Source organism: Phyllobates terribilis, unplaced genomic scaffold (genome assembly GCF_046119375.1).
Source record: "Phyllobates terribilis strain yellow unplaced genomic scaffold, ASM4611937v1 Scaffold_3__8_contigs__length_932513732, whole genome shotgun sequence".
Classification (NCBI taxonomy): Eukaryota; Metazoa; Chordata; class Amphibia; order Anura; family Dendrobatidae; genus Phyllobates; species Phyllobates terribilis.
In genome coordinates this window covers 68503387-68519731 of record NW_027362763.1, presented here as the reverse complement: position 1 = coordinate 68519731, position 16345 = coordinate 68503387, and the positions used below count along the sequence as shown (strand labels likewise).

The following is a 16345-nucleotide window of genomic DNA, read 5'->3' as shown; positions in this document are numbered from 1 at the left end:
TGCTTAACCTCCGCTAGAGCCTAAAATTATGGGGACCCAAACGACAATTTTTTTTTAAATAAATCCTTTATTTTAACACTAAATGACAAGTACAGTAATCAACACTGTCACTGTACTTCATATATATGTGACTGACATGTTTCTATCTATCTAACCTATGTGTGATTCTCTATTCCTTCTATTCTAAATTGTCGGGTACAGATGCTGTATTGCCGGCCGGCTTTTTTAAAGAGACAGTGCATGAAAACACTATTATTTTTTTTGATAAATCCTTTACACTAAATGACAAGTACAGTAAGCAACACTGTCACTGTACTTCATATATATGTGACTGACATGTTTCTATCTATCTAATCTATGTGTGATTCTTTATTCTTTCTATTCTAAATTGTCGGGTACAGATGCTGAATTGCCGGCCGGCTTTTTTAAAGAGATGGTGCATGAAAACACTATTATTTTTTTTGATAAATCCTTTACACTGAATGACAAGTACAGTAAGCAACACTATCACTGTACTTCGTATATATGTGGCTGACATGTTTCTATCTATCTAATCTATGTGTGAAGCTCTATTCTTTCGGTTCTAAATTGTCGGGTACCGGTGTATGCCGCTGCTGAATTGCCGGCTTTTCATGTTTCACTGTTGGCACTGTTCCTATCGATTTGGGCAATCACTGTAATGCCACAACCACCATGGCTGTGGCATTACAGTGAGTGGCAGACAATCCCTGCATGATTGGTGCTCAAAATAGCACCAGACATGCAGGACACACTTTTGGTGCACGAACAGTTATCGAACATAACTAGAGATGAGCGTTGTTCTACTCGAACTGTTCGCCAATCTCAAATTCGAGCTGTTTTGGGCGGTGTTCGAGCCGTTCGGCGAACACGAACAATTTGAGAAAAATTCGGCTTTTCGGTGTTATGTTCGATAACTGTTCGTGCACCAAAATCATAACTGGATTTTTTCTCAGTAATGATGAAAATTAATGTTAATACGCAGTTTGAGTGTACAGCGGGGTGGGGGGAGGGGCAGGGGATGGATCTCTGCAGGAACAATGAAGATCTCCATTTTTTTTTTCTCTTTCCCGCATTTAAAGTGGGGAGGTGCAATCTGTCAGCATATCAGCAGCGCACACACGGAGCGAAGTGCTTTTTTTCACACAAGCAAGGGCATGTGTCATTGGCAGTGTATGTCACATGTCCTTGCCCTATAAGACCAAGCCATTTTCCCCGTCGCCACCATTTTCTCACTGCTGCAGCTGCGTGTTAGACGGCACCGCTGTTGCTGTGTGCGCTATACCTTGTTAATTTCAAGCCAATTTTCGCACAAATCTACAGATAGCTTGGGAGTAGGGAATAGTTGTGATTGCAGTCCCTTTAAGGACTAGGTTACAGCATTTCCTATGACTTTTATCAGGCAGGTCTGTGCTCTTAAATAGATAGATTGTGGGAGTAAAGACTAATTGTAATTGGAGTCCTTTTCAGGACTAGGTTACATCAGTTCCTATCAGTTTTTGCCAGGCAGGTCTGTGCCAGTGCTGTGCAAGTTTTTTTCACAGCATTTGGCTGAATCTAGCAAAGCTAATCCTTTTTGGCCTACTGCAGAGTGTGTTAGTCAGTGGAGTAGCCTATCTGTGTTGCAAGATATACCACCTGTGTATAGAATACCAATTTTTTTACTGCACCTAGTGAAGTAAAATCTTTTGGGCATAGCATCATTCTATTAGTCCATCTATACTGACCTCCATCAGGTTGCAAATTGAATATAATTTTTTTCTGCATCTAGCTCTGAAAAAATATTGGGCTTCTAGCTGTGTGTGGGACTTGTTGTATTAGTCCATCTATACTGACCTCCATCAGGTTGCAAACTGAATATATTTTTTTCTGCATCTACCTCTGAAAAAATATTGGGCTTCTAGCTGTGTGTGGGACTTGTTCTATTAATCCATCTATACAGACCTCCATCAGGTTGCAAACTGAATATATTTTTTTCTGCATCTACCTCTGAAAAAATATGTGGCCTTCTAGCAGTGTGTGGGACTTTCTCTATTAGTCCATTTATACTGACCTCCATCAGGTTGCAAACTGAATATAATTTTTTTCTGCATCTAGCTCTGAAAAAATATTTGGCCTTCTAGCAGTGTGTGGGACTTTCTCTATTAGTCCATCTATACTGACCTCCATCAGGTTGCAAATTAAAAATAATTTTTATCTGCATCTACAGTACCTCTGAAAAAATATTTGGGCTTCTAGCTGTGTGTGGGACTTGTTCTATTAGTCCATCTATACTGACCTCCATCAGGTTGCAAATTGAATATAATTTTTATCTGCATCTAGCTCTGAAAAAATATTTGGCCTTCTAGCAGTGTGTGGGACTTTCTCTATTAGTCCATCTATACTGACCTCCATCAGGTTGCAAATTGAATATAATTTTTATCTGCATCTAGCTCTGAAAAAATATTTGGGCTTCTAGCAGTGTGTGGGACTTTCTCTATTAGTCCATCTATACTGACCTCCATCAGTTTGCAAATTAAAAATAATTTTTATCTGCATCTACCTCTGAAAAAATATTTGGGCTTCTAGCTGTGTGTGGGACTTGTTCTATTACTCCATCTATACTGACCTCCATCAGGTTGCAAACTGAATATATTTATTTCTGCATCTACCTCTGAAAAAATATTGGGCTTCTAGCTGTGTGTGGGACTTGTTGTATTAGTCCATCTATACTGACCTCCATCAGGTTGCAAATTAAAAATAATTTTTATCTGCATCTACAGTACCTCTGAAAAAATATTTGGGCTTCTAGCTGTGTGTGGGACTTGTTCTATTAGTCCATCTATACTGACCTCCATCAGGTTGCAAATTAAAAATAATTTTATCTGCATCTAGCTCTGAAAAAATATTTGGCCTTCTAGCAGTGTGTGGGACTTTCTCTATTAGTCCATCTATACTGACCTCCATCAGTTTGCAAATTAAAAATAATTTTTATCTGCATCTACCTCTGAAAAAATATTTGGGCTTCTAGCTGTGTGTGGGACTTGTTCTATTACTCCATCTATACTGACCTCCATCAGGTTGCAAACTGAATATATTTATTTCTGCATCTACCTCTGAAAAAATATTTGGGCTTCTAGCTGTGTGTGGGACTTGTTCTATTAGTCCATCTATACTGACCTCCATCAGGTTGCAAATTGAATATAATTTTTATCTGCATCTAGCTCTGAAAAAATATTTGGCCTTCTAGCAGTGTGTGGGACTTTCTCTATTAGTCCATCTATACTGACCTCCATCAGGTTGCAAATTAAAAATAATTTTTATCTGCATCTACCTCTGAAAAAATATTTGGGCTTCTAGCTGTGTGTGGGACTTGTTCTATTAATCCATCTATACAGACCTCCATCAGGTTGCAAACTGAATATAATTTTTTTCTGCATCTAGCTCTGAAAAAATATTTGGCCTTCTAGCAGTGTGTGGGACTTGTTCTATTAGTCCACCTATACTGACCTCCATCAGGTTGCAAATTCAAAATAATTTTTTGTCTGCATCTAGCTCTGAAAAAATATTTGGCCTTCTAGCAGTGTGTGGGACTTTCTCTATCAGTCCATCTATACTGACCTCCATCAGGTTGCAAACTGAATATATTTTTTTTCTGCATCCACCTCTGAAAAAATATTGGGCTTGTAGCTGTGTGTGGGACTTGTTCTATTAATCCATCTATACAGACCTCCATCAGGTTGCAAATTGAATAAAAAAATTTTCTGCATCTAACTCTGAAAAAATATTTGGGCTTCTAGCTGTGTGTGGGACTTGTTCTTTTAGTCCATCCATACTGACCTCCATCAGGTTGCAAATTGAATATAATTTTTTTCTGCATCTAACCCAGCCAATAGTTTTGGCCTAATACCACAGTTTGGCCACTCAGCTCTGCTCAGTTCCCATCCATTGTTTTTTTGTGCAGACAACTCCAGAGTTGTGAATTAGTTAACCACCAAAATGAGTGGAAAAAGGCCTGCTGCTGGTGGAAAGGGGAATAGGCGTGTTGGGAAGGGGAAAAAATGTTGTGTCCGTGGGGTAGGTGTTAAAGCAACAGTAACATCTGCAGAAGAAAGACGATCTTCCAGCCAAACTAAAATGTCTACTTCTTTTAGCGGACAATGTGATAAGATCCCTTTCTTACGTCCACGCCAATCGCTACAAATTCCAGATGAGGCACAAAAACAGCAGGTGCTTCAACGGATATCAAGTGCTCCTTTAAGTGGGCTCTCCTTCACATCAACTTCAACATCACAAATACTCCAGTCCTCATAGGTGTCACCCCAATCGCACTTGCTTCCTCACAGCTCCCAAATCTCCAGCTGCCCGTCTGAGTATGAGGTAGAACAGATGGTTGAGTCTGCAGACCTGTTTACTCATACTATAGCCTGGCAATCAGCGGTCGACTCCAGCGCTTCTGTGAATCCAGACGAGGAAATGATCTGTACTGATGCCCAGAATCTTTATGAGTCGGATCCAGGACCAGACGCAGAAGGTTCTGACCATAATGTAGACCCTCATTCCCAAACTGTAACTCCTGTTGGTGGAGACAATGAGGAAGACGATGATAAGACTCAAATACCTGATTGGAGCGACAACTTTAGTTTTTTGTCAGGGCAGGAACAGGTTGGCTCTGAGGACGACGGGTGTGATAACGCACAGGGTGATGATGATGAGGTTGGAGATCCCACTTACTGTCAACCCACAGTCAGCCAAGAGATGAGGTCAGCAGAGGAGGTGGAGGAAGATGCTAGTGACGACGAGGTCAGGTTGTGCCTTCCTGGACAGAGGCGTAGTACTGGAAGCACGTCAACAACTGCATCCTCAAACACAACTCTGCCTCTCACCACAAGTCGTGGTGGCTCTTCAGGTCGCATGGGTGCTAAGCCTTGCATAGCCTGGGCATTTTTTCAGATCGATAAAGATGACCCAACTCGTGTTATCTGTAACATTTGTCAGCAAAAGCTAAGTAGAGGCCAAAAAATACATAGTTTGAGTACTTCATGCATGAACCGGCACATGGACATGAAGCATAAGTTGCAGTGGGAAGCTCAGTGTGCTACAATGCGGCCTAGCCGGCCGGGCCAACCACCATCTGCCATATCTTGTGCATCCGCGGCCTCTTCATCCTCTGTGACTGGGGGGACAGCAGTCACACCTGTTTTGGGGCGCAGACCTGCCACCTCTTTACCCGCAACAGCCAGCGTGATTGGCAGGTCATCATTTTCTTTGGAGGTGGTAACACCAGCTGGTGTTGAGCGCTGTCCGACATCGATAGCACCACCTTTGGATCAAGGCAACCTAACATGTCCGCCTGCATCTTCCTCACAGACCGGCAGTTTGCCGGGGACACCCTTATCAACCCCGTCTAAGCACAATAGCCAGCCTTCGGTCCCTCAGATGTGGACAAGTAAAAGACCATTTCCTCCTAGCCATGAGAAAGCTAAGAGGTTGAATTTCACCATCTGCAAGCTCTTGGCTACAGAAATGCTGCCTTTCCGCCTGGTGGACACAGAGGATTTTCGAGACCTTATGTCCGTCACAGTGCCCCAGTACCAGATGCCCAGTCAGCACTACTTCTCAAAGAAAGGTGTGCCTGCGCTCCACCAGCATGTCGCATACAACATCACCGCTTCTTTGAGAAACTCTGTGTGTGACAGGGTGCATTTCACCACAGACACTTGGACGAGTAGGCATGGACAGGGGCGTTACATGTCGCTGACTGGGCACTGGGTAACTATGGTGACAGCAGGACAAGGGGCTGCTGTCCAAGTCTTGCCGTCCCCACGAGTTGTGCGTCAATCCTCTTTATGTCAAAGTTCCTCCACTGCTTCTGCCTCCTCAACCTCCTCTCGGTCTTCCACCTGCACCCAAAGCCTGTCTGGTCATGCCACAAGCTTTCTAACTGCGCAGAAGGGATCCTGCACACCTCCTTACTATGCTGGCAGTAGGGCTCAACGTCATCAGGCGGTTTTTACATTGAAATGTCTGGGAAATGTGAGTCACACAGCTGAGGTGTTGTGGTCAGCTCTGGAGAACCAATTTCATGAATGGTTGTCTCCACTGGACCTGAAACCAGGGAAGGCCGTGTGCGACAATGCTGCAAACCTGGGTGCGGCCCTTCGCCGGGGCAATGTCACACACGTGCCTTGTATGGCTCACGTGTTGAACCTGGTTGTCCAGCAATTTTTAGCCCACTATCCCAGACTAGATGGCCTTCTGCAGAGGGCACGGTCGCTGTGTGCTCACTTCCGCCGTTCGCATCCCGCAGCTCAGCGACTTACATCTCTACAGAAGTCGTTGGGCCTGCCACTTCACCGGCTAAAATGCGATGTGCCTACCCGGTGGAATTCAACTCTGCACATGTTGCAGCGACTGTGGCAGCACCGACAAGCCCTGGTGCAATACGTTCTGACGTATAGCCTGGGCCAACGAGATCCAGAGGTGGGGCAAAACACGCTGGAGGAGTGGTCTCAGATCAGGGACCTATGCACCCTTCTGCACAGTTTTGAAATGGCGACGAAGATGTTTAGTGCTGACGATGCCATTATCAGCATGACTATTCCGGTGATTTACATGCTGGAGCACATGTTAAACAGAATTCGGAGTCAGGTGGTGGCACAAGAGGAGGTGGAGGAAGTAGAGGAGGAGGAGTTGTATGCGGAAGGGCTAACATCTGCAAGGTCTAGACGGTCGGCAGCACCAAGGCAGCAGGCATGTGAGGGTGGGGGAGATGGTTTTACCAGGGCGCATGGTAGCAGCCAAACTAGTGAGGAAGGTGCAGGAGCCCAGGAAGAAGTGGAGGACGAACTGATGGAAGACTCATCAGATGAGGGAGACCTTGATCACATTTCTGTTGTGCGAGGTTGGGGGGAGAGGACAGAGGAAGGAAGCATGATTGTTACCTCGCCACCAACACAACAGGGACTTGGTGCTCCTGGATGCGCAACACACATGAGTGCCTTCTTGCTGCACTACCTGCAACATGACCCTCGAATTGTGAGAATTAGAAATAATCCTGACTACTGGGTTGCCACACTGTTAGATCCCCGGTGCAAAAGTAAATTTGCAGAAATTATTCCTGCCATAGAAAGGGATGCACGCATGCAGGAGTATCAGCAGAGACTGTTGCAGAATCTTACATGTGCTTTTCCACAAAATACCAGTGGTGCACGTAGTGAATCTCACAGTTCCAACTTGCCAACCGTGGGACCGTCAAGTGTTCAGCACTCAAACCGTAACACAACCACAGTATCTGCTGGTAACATCAATTTTGCGGAATCATTTCACCACTTTTTTAGCCCATCCTTTGCAAGGCCACAGGAGACAAGAATTCTGACACATAGTCAACGCCTAGAGACGATGGTACAGGAGTATCTCCAAGTAAACATTGAAGCCATGACTGTGTCACTGGACCCTTGCTCTTTTTGGGCTTCCAATCTGGATAAATGGCCGGAGCTAGCCACTTACGCCTTGGAGATCTTGTCATGCCCCGCAGCCAGCGTTCTGTCTGAACGTGTGTTCAGCGCTGCCTGTGGTGTGCTGACAGATAAGCGCACGCGGCTCTCCACTGATAATGTAGACAGACTCACGTTCATAAAGATGAACAAATCATGGATCCAAAACGACTTTTCTACCCCTGCGTCATCCTGGGGAGAGTAAAAGCTTGATGATTGGTTAAAATCACCCTACCAACCGTTTTAAGCTTTCAAATTACTAATCATGTTTATCTGTATCTTGGCTGGAAAATAATTTGGGCTTTGTAGCAGTGTGCAGCACTGATTCTATTAGGCCATCTATAATAAGCTCCACCAGATTTAAAATTACTAATCATGTTTATCTGTATCTTGACTGGAATAATAATTTTTAGCTGCATCTAGCCCGGAAAATAATTTTGGGGCTCCGAGATCCGCAAGACACATAAGTGCCTTCTTGCTGCACTACCTGCAGCATGACCCTCATATTGTCAGAATTCGAAGTAATCATGACTACTGGGTTGCCACACTCTTAGATCCCCCAAACTTTTCGATCAACCTTTTCATTTTAATAAAGACCAAAAAAATGGTCATTTTTGAAATTATAAGCATTAGCAGGTTGTTAGAAACTGAAATCAAACAGTTTTCAACTCAAAACTTTATTCTAGGTGATGTTACATTTTCACAAAGGACCCCTTGTTCGAAAGGAGCTTCTGAACTCTCTCGTCCATTGAATTTGTCAGGATTTGGATGGTTTCTGCTTCAATTGTTTTGCATGAGGACAGAATACCCTCCCAGAGCTGTTGCTTAGATGTGAACTGCCTCCCGCCATCATAGACACTCCTTTTAATGATGCTCCAAAGGTTCTGAATGGGGTAGAGGTCAGGGGAGCATGGGGGTCACACCATAAGTTTGTCCCCTTTTATGCCCATATCAGCCAGAGATGCAGATGTTTTATGTGCAGCATGAGATGGTGCATTATCATGCAAAAAAATGATCTTGCTGTGAAATACACGGTTCTTCTTCTTGAACCATGGCAGGAAGTGCTGTTTGAGAAAATCCACATACATTATGGAGTTCATCTTTAGCGCCTTCAGGGATCCTAAAGGGGCCGACAATCTCTCTCCCCATGATTCCAGCCCAAAACATTACTCCACCTCCTCCTTGTTGGCGCTGTAGCCGTGTTTGCGTGGGGTGTCCATCAACCAGCCATCCTCCACTCCATCCATCTGGATCATCGAGCACTGCACGGCACTCATCCGTGAACAAAACAGTTTTGAAATCAGTCTTCATGTAATGTTTGGCCCACTGGAGCCATTTCTGCTTGTGTGAAGTGGATAGAGGAGGTCGACAGGATGGCGTATGCACAGCTGCAAACCTCTGAAGGACCCTGCATCTTGTTGTTCGGGGGACGTTGGAGGCACCAGCAGCTTCAAAAACTTGTCTGCTGCTATGACAAGGCTTTTTTGCCGCTGCTCTTTCAACCTGACGTAATTGCCTGTAGGAAAGAGTCCTCAATTTGCCCTTATCAGCACGCACACGTGTGTACTGTGAATCAGCTACATACTTCTTGATTGCCAAGACACTTCATCCTGATCATCGCACAATGTTGATTGTAGTCATGCCTTGACCTAAACACTCCACAATTTGTTGCTTCTCAGCAGCCGACACATCCTTTTTCTTTCCCATTTTGGCAGAAAATGTAGGCTGCTTAATAATGTGAGACAGCCTTCTTAAGTAGTCTTGCCTTTCATTGGACACACCTGCCAAACTAATTAGCACAGGTGTCTGCAATTGCTTACAGTGATATAAAGAGCCCTGACACACATCACCATCAATGAGTTTAACTGACAAACAAACAAATTCTTCCCTTATCACTCCTAAACACTTTTTGCATAATAATTTCGAACACAGTGTACATGTGCTTTTCCACAAAACACCAGTGGTTCACGTAGTGAATCTTACAGTTCTAACTTGCCAACCGTGGTCTGTATGGAGTTGTTCAATAAAGGGCCCAAAATTAAGATAACATAGATGGGAGAGGTCTCTATGAATAGGAATTCCTAAGTATTTGATACCCTGTGAGGGCCAGGCAAAGGGAAAGTTGGACTGGATGGAATCCTATATGGATTTGGGGAGGGAGACATCGAGGGCCTCAGACTTCGCTGCATTGATTTTAAAATTTGACCATGTAACAAAGTGATCTATTTCAGCCATAACAGCATGGATGGATATATGTGATTGAGTGATATATACTAGGACATCATCAGCAAATAGAGAGCACTTGTACTCGGTGCCTCCCACCTCAATCCACCTAATATTGGGGTTATGGCGAATTGATGAGAGCAGGTGCTCCGTCACTAGGATGTATAAGAGAGGGGACAGAGAACATCCCTGCCTTGTCCCATTGGTGATTGTGAAAGGTGATGAAAATGTTCTGACGCGCCCCCTGGGCCTTGGGACACCCGGAGCCGGACCCTTTTTGGTGGATGCTGGTGGTTGTAGTCTCCGTGGCGGCGACCCGGATCCGTGGCTCAGGGCGGTCAAACCAGTGGCGGAACTATTTTTGTGGTTTTGATGTTTAAATGTCCGACTACGCCACCCCTGGATTGCGGTCAGAGTGAACCGCCGCTCCAGGGCAGACCGCTGAGGCTGGTGTTGTGGGTGCAGCAGAGCGTAGCATAACTCCCCACGGGAGGAGTATAGCCTCAGGGCAGTGTATGCGGAGGATGGGGGTGATGGTGCAGGGCAGCAGCAGTAACAACACGGAGTCAGTGATGCAGTCCAGGGCCTTTACTCACAGTTCTTATTATCCAGACCACGTCTGCAGGTAACGGCTGCCCACGTCGTACTGTGCTCACCATGTGAGGGGCTCAGACAACTCCCAGATAACTTTGGAGCGCTTCACAGGACCCCCTTTGTGTGTCCTTTGTCTGGCCTTTCTTACCAACCCTTCTGTCCGGCTGCCTCGGGCCTCCTCTTGGTAAACTTGGCGCCAGTTTCCCTGACCCTATGTGGTGCCTTCCTAGCGGGTGTAGCGAGGGGCTGCGCCACATAAAATGTCACAGCCTCCTGTTTCTAGCTGAGGGTCGTTTCCTGCCTCCACTAGTTTCGGGGACCGGTCTCCCCCTTTGGCCTGACCCCTCCACGCAGGTGGATTCGGGCGTGCGGTGGCGACTCGCCCGTCCGCACCCCTGGGATCCCTTCGTTCCTCATTCCTGGAGACTTCTCCGCTCCTCTTCCTTCCTTCTCCCTCTTCCAGGCCTGGGCCTCTGTTACTAGGCCCGCCTCCGGAGCAGAGCTCATGCAGAGCCCCTGCTCCCTGCCACTTCTGCTCAGACTTCTCTGCACTGAACTAAGATGGTGCCCACCTTTTATACTCCCTTCTCAATGCACCCAGGAACTGCTTCCTCCCTGCTCCTGCACTACAGGGTTCCCCTTCCTCAGTGTTCCCTCCCCCCACTCCAGCCAGGGACAGGGACTGTCGTGCCCATCTCAGGGGCATATTGGTCGCCCTGCCCCACGGCAATGTGGTGTAATGCATTCAGGTGTCGGGTCCTGATCCACACTACATCCTTACCTGAGAGTGAGATATCACACCTCTGGGTGAGGTGCAATACCTCTGTAGCAACCGAGCCCTCAGGGTGCTACAGTTCCTTTATCTTCAGCCTAGGTGACGTATTGCGATACAGGGCCGTGATTTTGGCTATAAAAGGGTCCCCTAGACCACTACCCCAAGCTTTTTAAGAGAATCATATATGGCGTGCCTGGAGACTCTATGGAATGCTTTCTCAGCATCCAACGAGAGTATCTAATTACAAATTTTTAACTGCATCTAGCCCAGGAAATACTTTGTGCCTAGTAGCAGTGTCTGCTAGTCAGCGAATTATCCCGGCTGTTAAGCAAGCTACACCACCTGTAGTTTGGACAATTAATTTTTTCAAAGGAAATGCTTCGGGACCACGGGATACTCAGTGAAGAGCATCAGGAGGCACCCCAAGGCATAGGGGCTGGGACTGGCAGTAGGATGCCTTGCGGTGGACAGCCGAGCTCGATCCTTATAAAAGCTTTTTAACTGCAGCAGCTTTAGTGGACGCTACTGGAGCTGGAATTACGCGGCTGCTGGCATGAGACTTGCCCTCCAATAGATCCTTGTAAATGGATTTAAAGTGTATTCAATCAAATTAGAGAGACAATTTAAATTAAAAAGCTTAGAGCTGCCTCCACCACAGGGGGGCTCGCTCGACCCACCAGCGGACAGGCACCAGTATTGAGAGAGGGGGGCTGGCCGTCAGGGTTCACCGCGGCTCTGGCACAAACCCGGCGACGCGGTGGTGGCACGGGCAGGAGCGGACTGAACGTGTCGGCTTCTCACTTTTTGGATTTTAGAAGGGCATGACATGCCTATATCTGTGTCTCCCCCTCCTTTTACTCCTCCACCTCTTTTCTTTTCGCATGACTATATTTACTTGTCACTTTTCCATGTGTTAGTTGTGTCTTCTGAGCAGTTTGTCAGCTTTTGGACACCTTTGAAGGTGTTTTCTATGTGTTTCTATGTTTTTGTTTGCCTGCCATTGGTTTTAACGGTGTTCGAAGGTGTTCGACGAACAGTTCGACGAACAGTTCGGCGAACACACGGGTGTTCGACGAATCGAACCGAACTCGAACACTACGGGGGTGGCTCAACACTAAACATAACCTCGAACAGCCGAATTTTTTGCAAATCGTTCGGGTTCGTCGAACAACTCGAACACCGCCCAAAACAGCTCGAATTTGAGATTGGCGAACAGTTCTAGTCGAACACCGCTCATCTCTACTTGATGGGTAAATTGCTCCCTGCTTCAGTCAATTGTAAAGTACCACACCCTACTAAAGCTCCTGGCTTGCTATTGGTAGCTGCCAGATATAGTTTGTTCTTATTTGTGTTTGCTCCCGCTTCTCAGTCCCTGTTTTGTCTATTGGTGTCCTGTACTGACTTTATACCCTGTTAGTTCTTTACCAGCAATCGGACCACTTCTGCCAGCCTGTAACACTGGCCAGCAGTCTACTCAATGGCTCAGCTTGGTCACACTTACTGCTCTAATCAAGTCTAAATATGAAATGGGGTTATTAAATTTTTTTTTGCCAATGCCATGCTTGTGTGGTCAGAAATAAAAACAAGAACAAATTGGTATGGGGCCCTCAAAGTGGCTATGATAGAAATGTCAAGTATTCTCAGCAGTAACAAAGTATCCAGCTTTATTCGGTTTCGTGGTGGCATGGTGGTTCATCACAGGATACTGGAGGGTGATAATTGCTATCTATTAATGCACGGTAGTCTGCATTTTAATGATATCGGTTTGGACATTTTTGTTTCCAGGCTGCAGAATGGAGTTGAAAGGGCTCCCTTCAGTCTGGGTGGCAGGTAGAATATTGTGCTACAAATGTTAGAGGGTCTGTCAATGGCCAATCATACGGTCAAACTGAAAAATTAAAACAGAAGGAACATCTTGGCTCAATGCTTACTAAGGACACTGCCACATTGTTCTAACATTCAGTGAGGACCACAGCAGGCAGACGATTAAACATTAGTAGCATACAGTAGATAAAACCTGTGAGGAACCATGTTGGGAGTAACCAATATATTTTATTGACTTAATCATCTCCTTATTCCTTACTATATATTTGTTATATTTTCAGGAAAACCCTTTAATAATCTACACATTATAAATGCTGCCGTGGCCAATATAATCGTGTCCATACTGCTGGATCATAGATTTGAATATGATGACCCCACAATCCTTAAGCTCATCAGATTAACCAATGAAAATATCAGGTTTGCAGAAAGTGTTATGGTCAAGGTAAGCTTTTTTTTTTTACCAGTGTTAAATAAATTTTTAAAGGGATATCCATGTATTGAGGATACACTGACAATGGCTGATTGACAATACTGGAGCATTTGTTTGTTTTACAATTTAATGTCCCTTCGTTCCTTCTGAAATATGTGAGAATAAATTAATAACTGAGTCAGTGGAGCACTTCCCTACACTCTCTGACCTGTGCAGATAGTATCTTTAATTAGGGTTTTAAACTTGTCTTAATTTTTTATGTTTAATGTGTATTAACCCCTTGGTGATGTCCCCCTTATAAGGGCTCTGCAGCATCACTGTATGGCGAGGTCTCAGCAACTAAGCCCACTCTGTTCAACATTGATGCCGTCTGTATTACACAGCCAGCACCCGACTGTAACTGATGTGATCAGAGATTGCTACAGTCACATCAGTTTAATCTCTTAAATGCCTTTATCAAGAGTGACAGTATAATTTAAAATGTCTCCTAGATGGCAGCCATCACTCCAGAGCTCATCGGCACCATGCGCAACGTGATCGCAGAGTGCTGACAGCTGATGTCCTTCTGAAGGCCCCCCGTGGCTGCTATGGGAATACTACCATAAAGTTGAGCCTTTGGAAGGACTTCATAGGAGACCAGTAATTTTGCGACACACTGCAAATACTATAGTAGGCGATCAAACGATCACAGGTTCAAGACACCTAAAAAGTGTCAAACATTTCAATATATTTTTAAAAATTTTCCAATATAAATAAATAGTTAAATCACTCTCCTTTTCCCTAAATGTAAGTAATAGTAGCAAAATGTTGAAAATATTCAACCAAATCAAAAAAACATATTTGGCATCATCGCATATGTAATTGACGAACTGATAAAATATAAAAATATTTATCCCGTATACTGACTGCTTAAATGAAAAAAACCTTTAAAGAAAAAAAATAAATGTGAATTAAAACATAACCTTTATTGATAAATTTCAATAAATATTTATTTAGTGTCTTTATTATATGAGGTGCATTTTCCCGGCACTTAGTTCTCATTCACAAGACAGTTTTTCAAATACAGTGGGTACGGAAAGTATTCCGACCCCTTTAAATTTTTCACTCTTTGTTTCATTGCAGCCATTTGGTAAATTCTAAAAAGTTCATTTTTTTTTCTCATTAAAGTACATTCTGCACCCCATCTTGACTGAAAAAAAATTATTAAAAAAGTAAAACTGAAATAGCACATGGTCATAAATATTCAGACTTTGGCTGTTATTGGCATACACAATCTTACTGTGACCACATGAAAACATTACATGCCAGTTAATTCAAGGCAAAAGATCTATTGAGCCAGTGTGTTAGACCATTGGCTGAGCAAACTGCAGGCATAATAATGAAATTGCAACTTATGTAGCAATAGGTTACAACTATGTGAATAGTATCGCATCTGTGTGCAGTTATTATTATTTTTTTATATTTTTTCATATTTTTTATAGGAAAGAATATACAGTATATATACAGTACAGACCAAAAGTTTGGACACACCTTCTCATTTAAAGATTTTTCTGTATTTTCATGACTATGAAAATTGTACATTCACACTGAAGGCATCAAAACTATGAATGAACACATATGGAATTATATACTTAACAAAAAAGTGTGAAACAACTGAAAATATGTCTTATATTCTAGGTTCTTCAAAGTAGCCACCTTTTGCTTTGATGACTGCTTTTCACACTCTTAGCATTCTCTTAATGAGTTTCAAGAGGTAGTCACCGGAAATGGTCTTCCAAAAATCTTGCAGGAGTTCCCAGAGATGCTTAGCACTTGTTTACCCTTTTGCCTTCACTCTGCGGTCCAGCTCACCCCAAACCATCTCGATTAGGTTCAGGTCTGGTGACTGTGGAGGCCAGGTAATCTGGCGTAGCACCCCATCACTCTCCTTCTTGGTCAAATAGCCCTTACACAGCCTGGAGGTGTGTTTGGGGTCATTGTCCTGTTGAAAAATAAATGATGGTCCTACTAAATGCAAACCGGATGGAATAGCATGCCTCTGCAAGATGCTGTGGTAGCCATGCTGATTCAGTATGCCTTCAATTTTGAATAAATCCCCAACAGTGTCACCAGCAAAGCACCCCCACACCATCACACCTCCTCCTCCATGCTTCACGGTGGGAACCAGGCATGTAGAGTCCATCCGTTCACCTTTTCTGCATCGCACAAAGATACGGTGATTGGAACCAAAGATCTCAAATTTGGACTCATCAGACCAAAGCACAGATTTCCACTGTTCTGATGTCCATTCCTTGTGTTCTTTAGCTCAAACAAGTCTCTTCTGCTTGTTGCCTGTCCTTAGCAGTGGTTTCCTAGCAGCTATTTTACCATGAAGGCCTGCTGCACAAAGTCTCCTCTTAACAGTTGTTGAAGAGATGTGTCTGCTGCTAGAACTCTGTGTGGCATTGACCTGGTCTCTAATCTGAGCTGCTGTTAACTTGCGATTTCTGAGGCTAGTGACTCGGATAAACTTATCCTCAGTAGCAGAGGTGACTCTTGGTCTTCCTTTCCTGGGGCGGTCCTCATGTGAGTCAGTTTCTTTGTAGCGCTTGAAGGTTTTTGCAACTGCACTTGGGGACATTTTCAAAGTTTGCCTAATTTTTCGGACTGACTGACCTTCATTTCTTAAAGTAATGATGGCCACTCGTTTTTCTTTACTTAGCTGCTTTTTTATTGCCATATTACAAATTCTAACAGTCTATTCAGTAGGACTATCAGCTGTATATCCACCAGACTTCTGCACAACACAACTGATGGTCCCAACCCCATTAATAAGGCAAGAAATCCCACTTATTAAACCGGACAGGGCACACCTGTGAAGTGAAAACCATTTCCGGTGACTACCTCTTGAAGCTCATCAAGAGAATTCCAAGAGTGTGCAAAGCAGTCATCAAAACAAAAGGTGGCTACTTTGAAGAACCTAGAATATAAGACATATTTTCAGTTGTTTCACACTTTTTTGTTAAG

At 44.2% G+C, this 16345-nt stretch overlaps 1 protein-coding gene across 1 annotated transcript in view; it reads left to right on the top strand.

Moving 5' to 3' along the window:
- LOC141258822 (cytochrome P450 2K1-like) overlaps positions 1–16345 on the top strand; it is an 81481-nt gene that overhangs the window by 26919 nt on the left and 38217 nt on the right. Inside the window, exon 6 of the mRNA XM_073673984.1 lies at positions 13191–13351. Within this exon, the coding sequence (XP_073530085.1) occupies positions 13191–13351 (161 nt within the window). The remainder of the gene's footprint in view (positions 1–13190; positions 13352–16345) is intronic.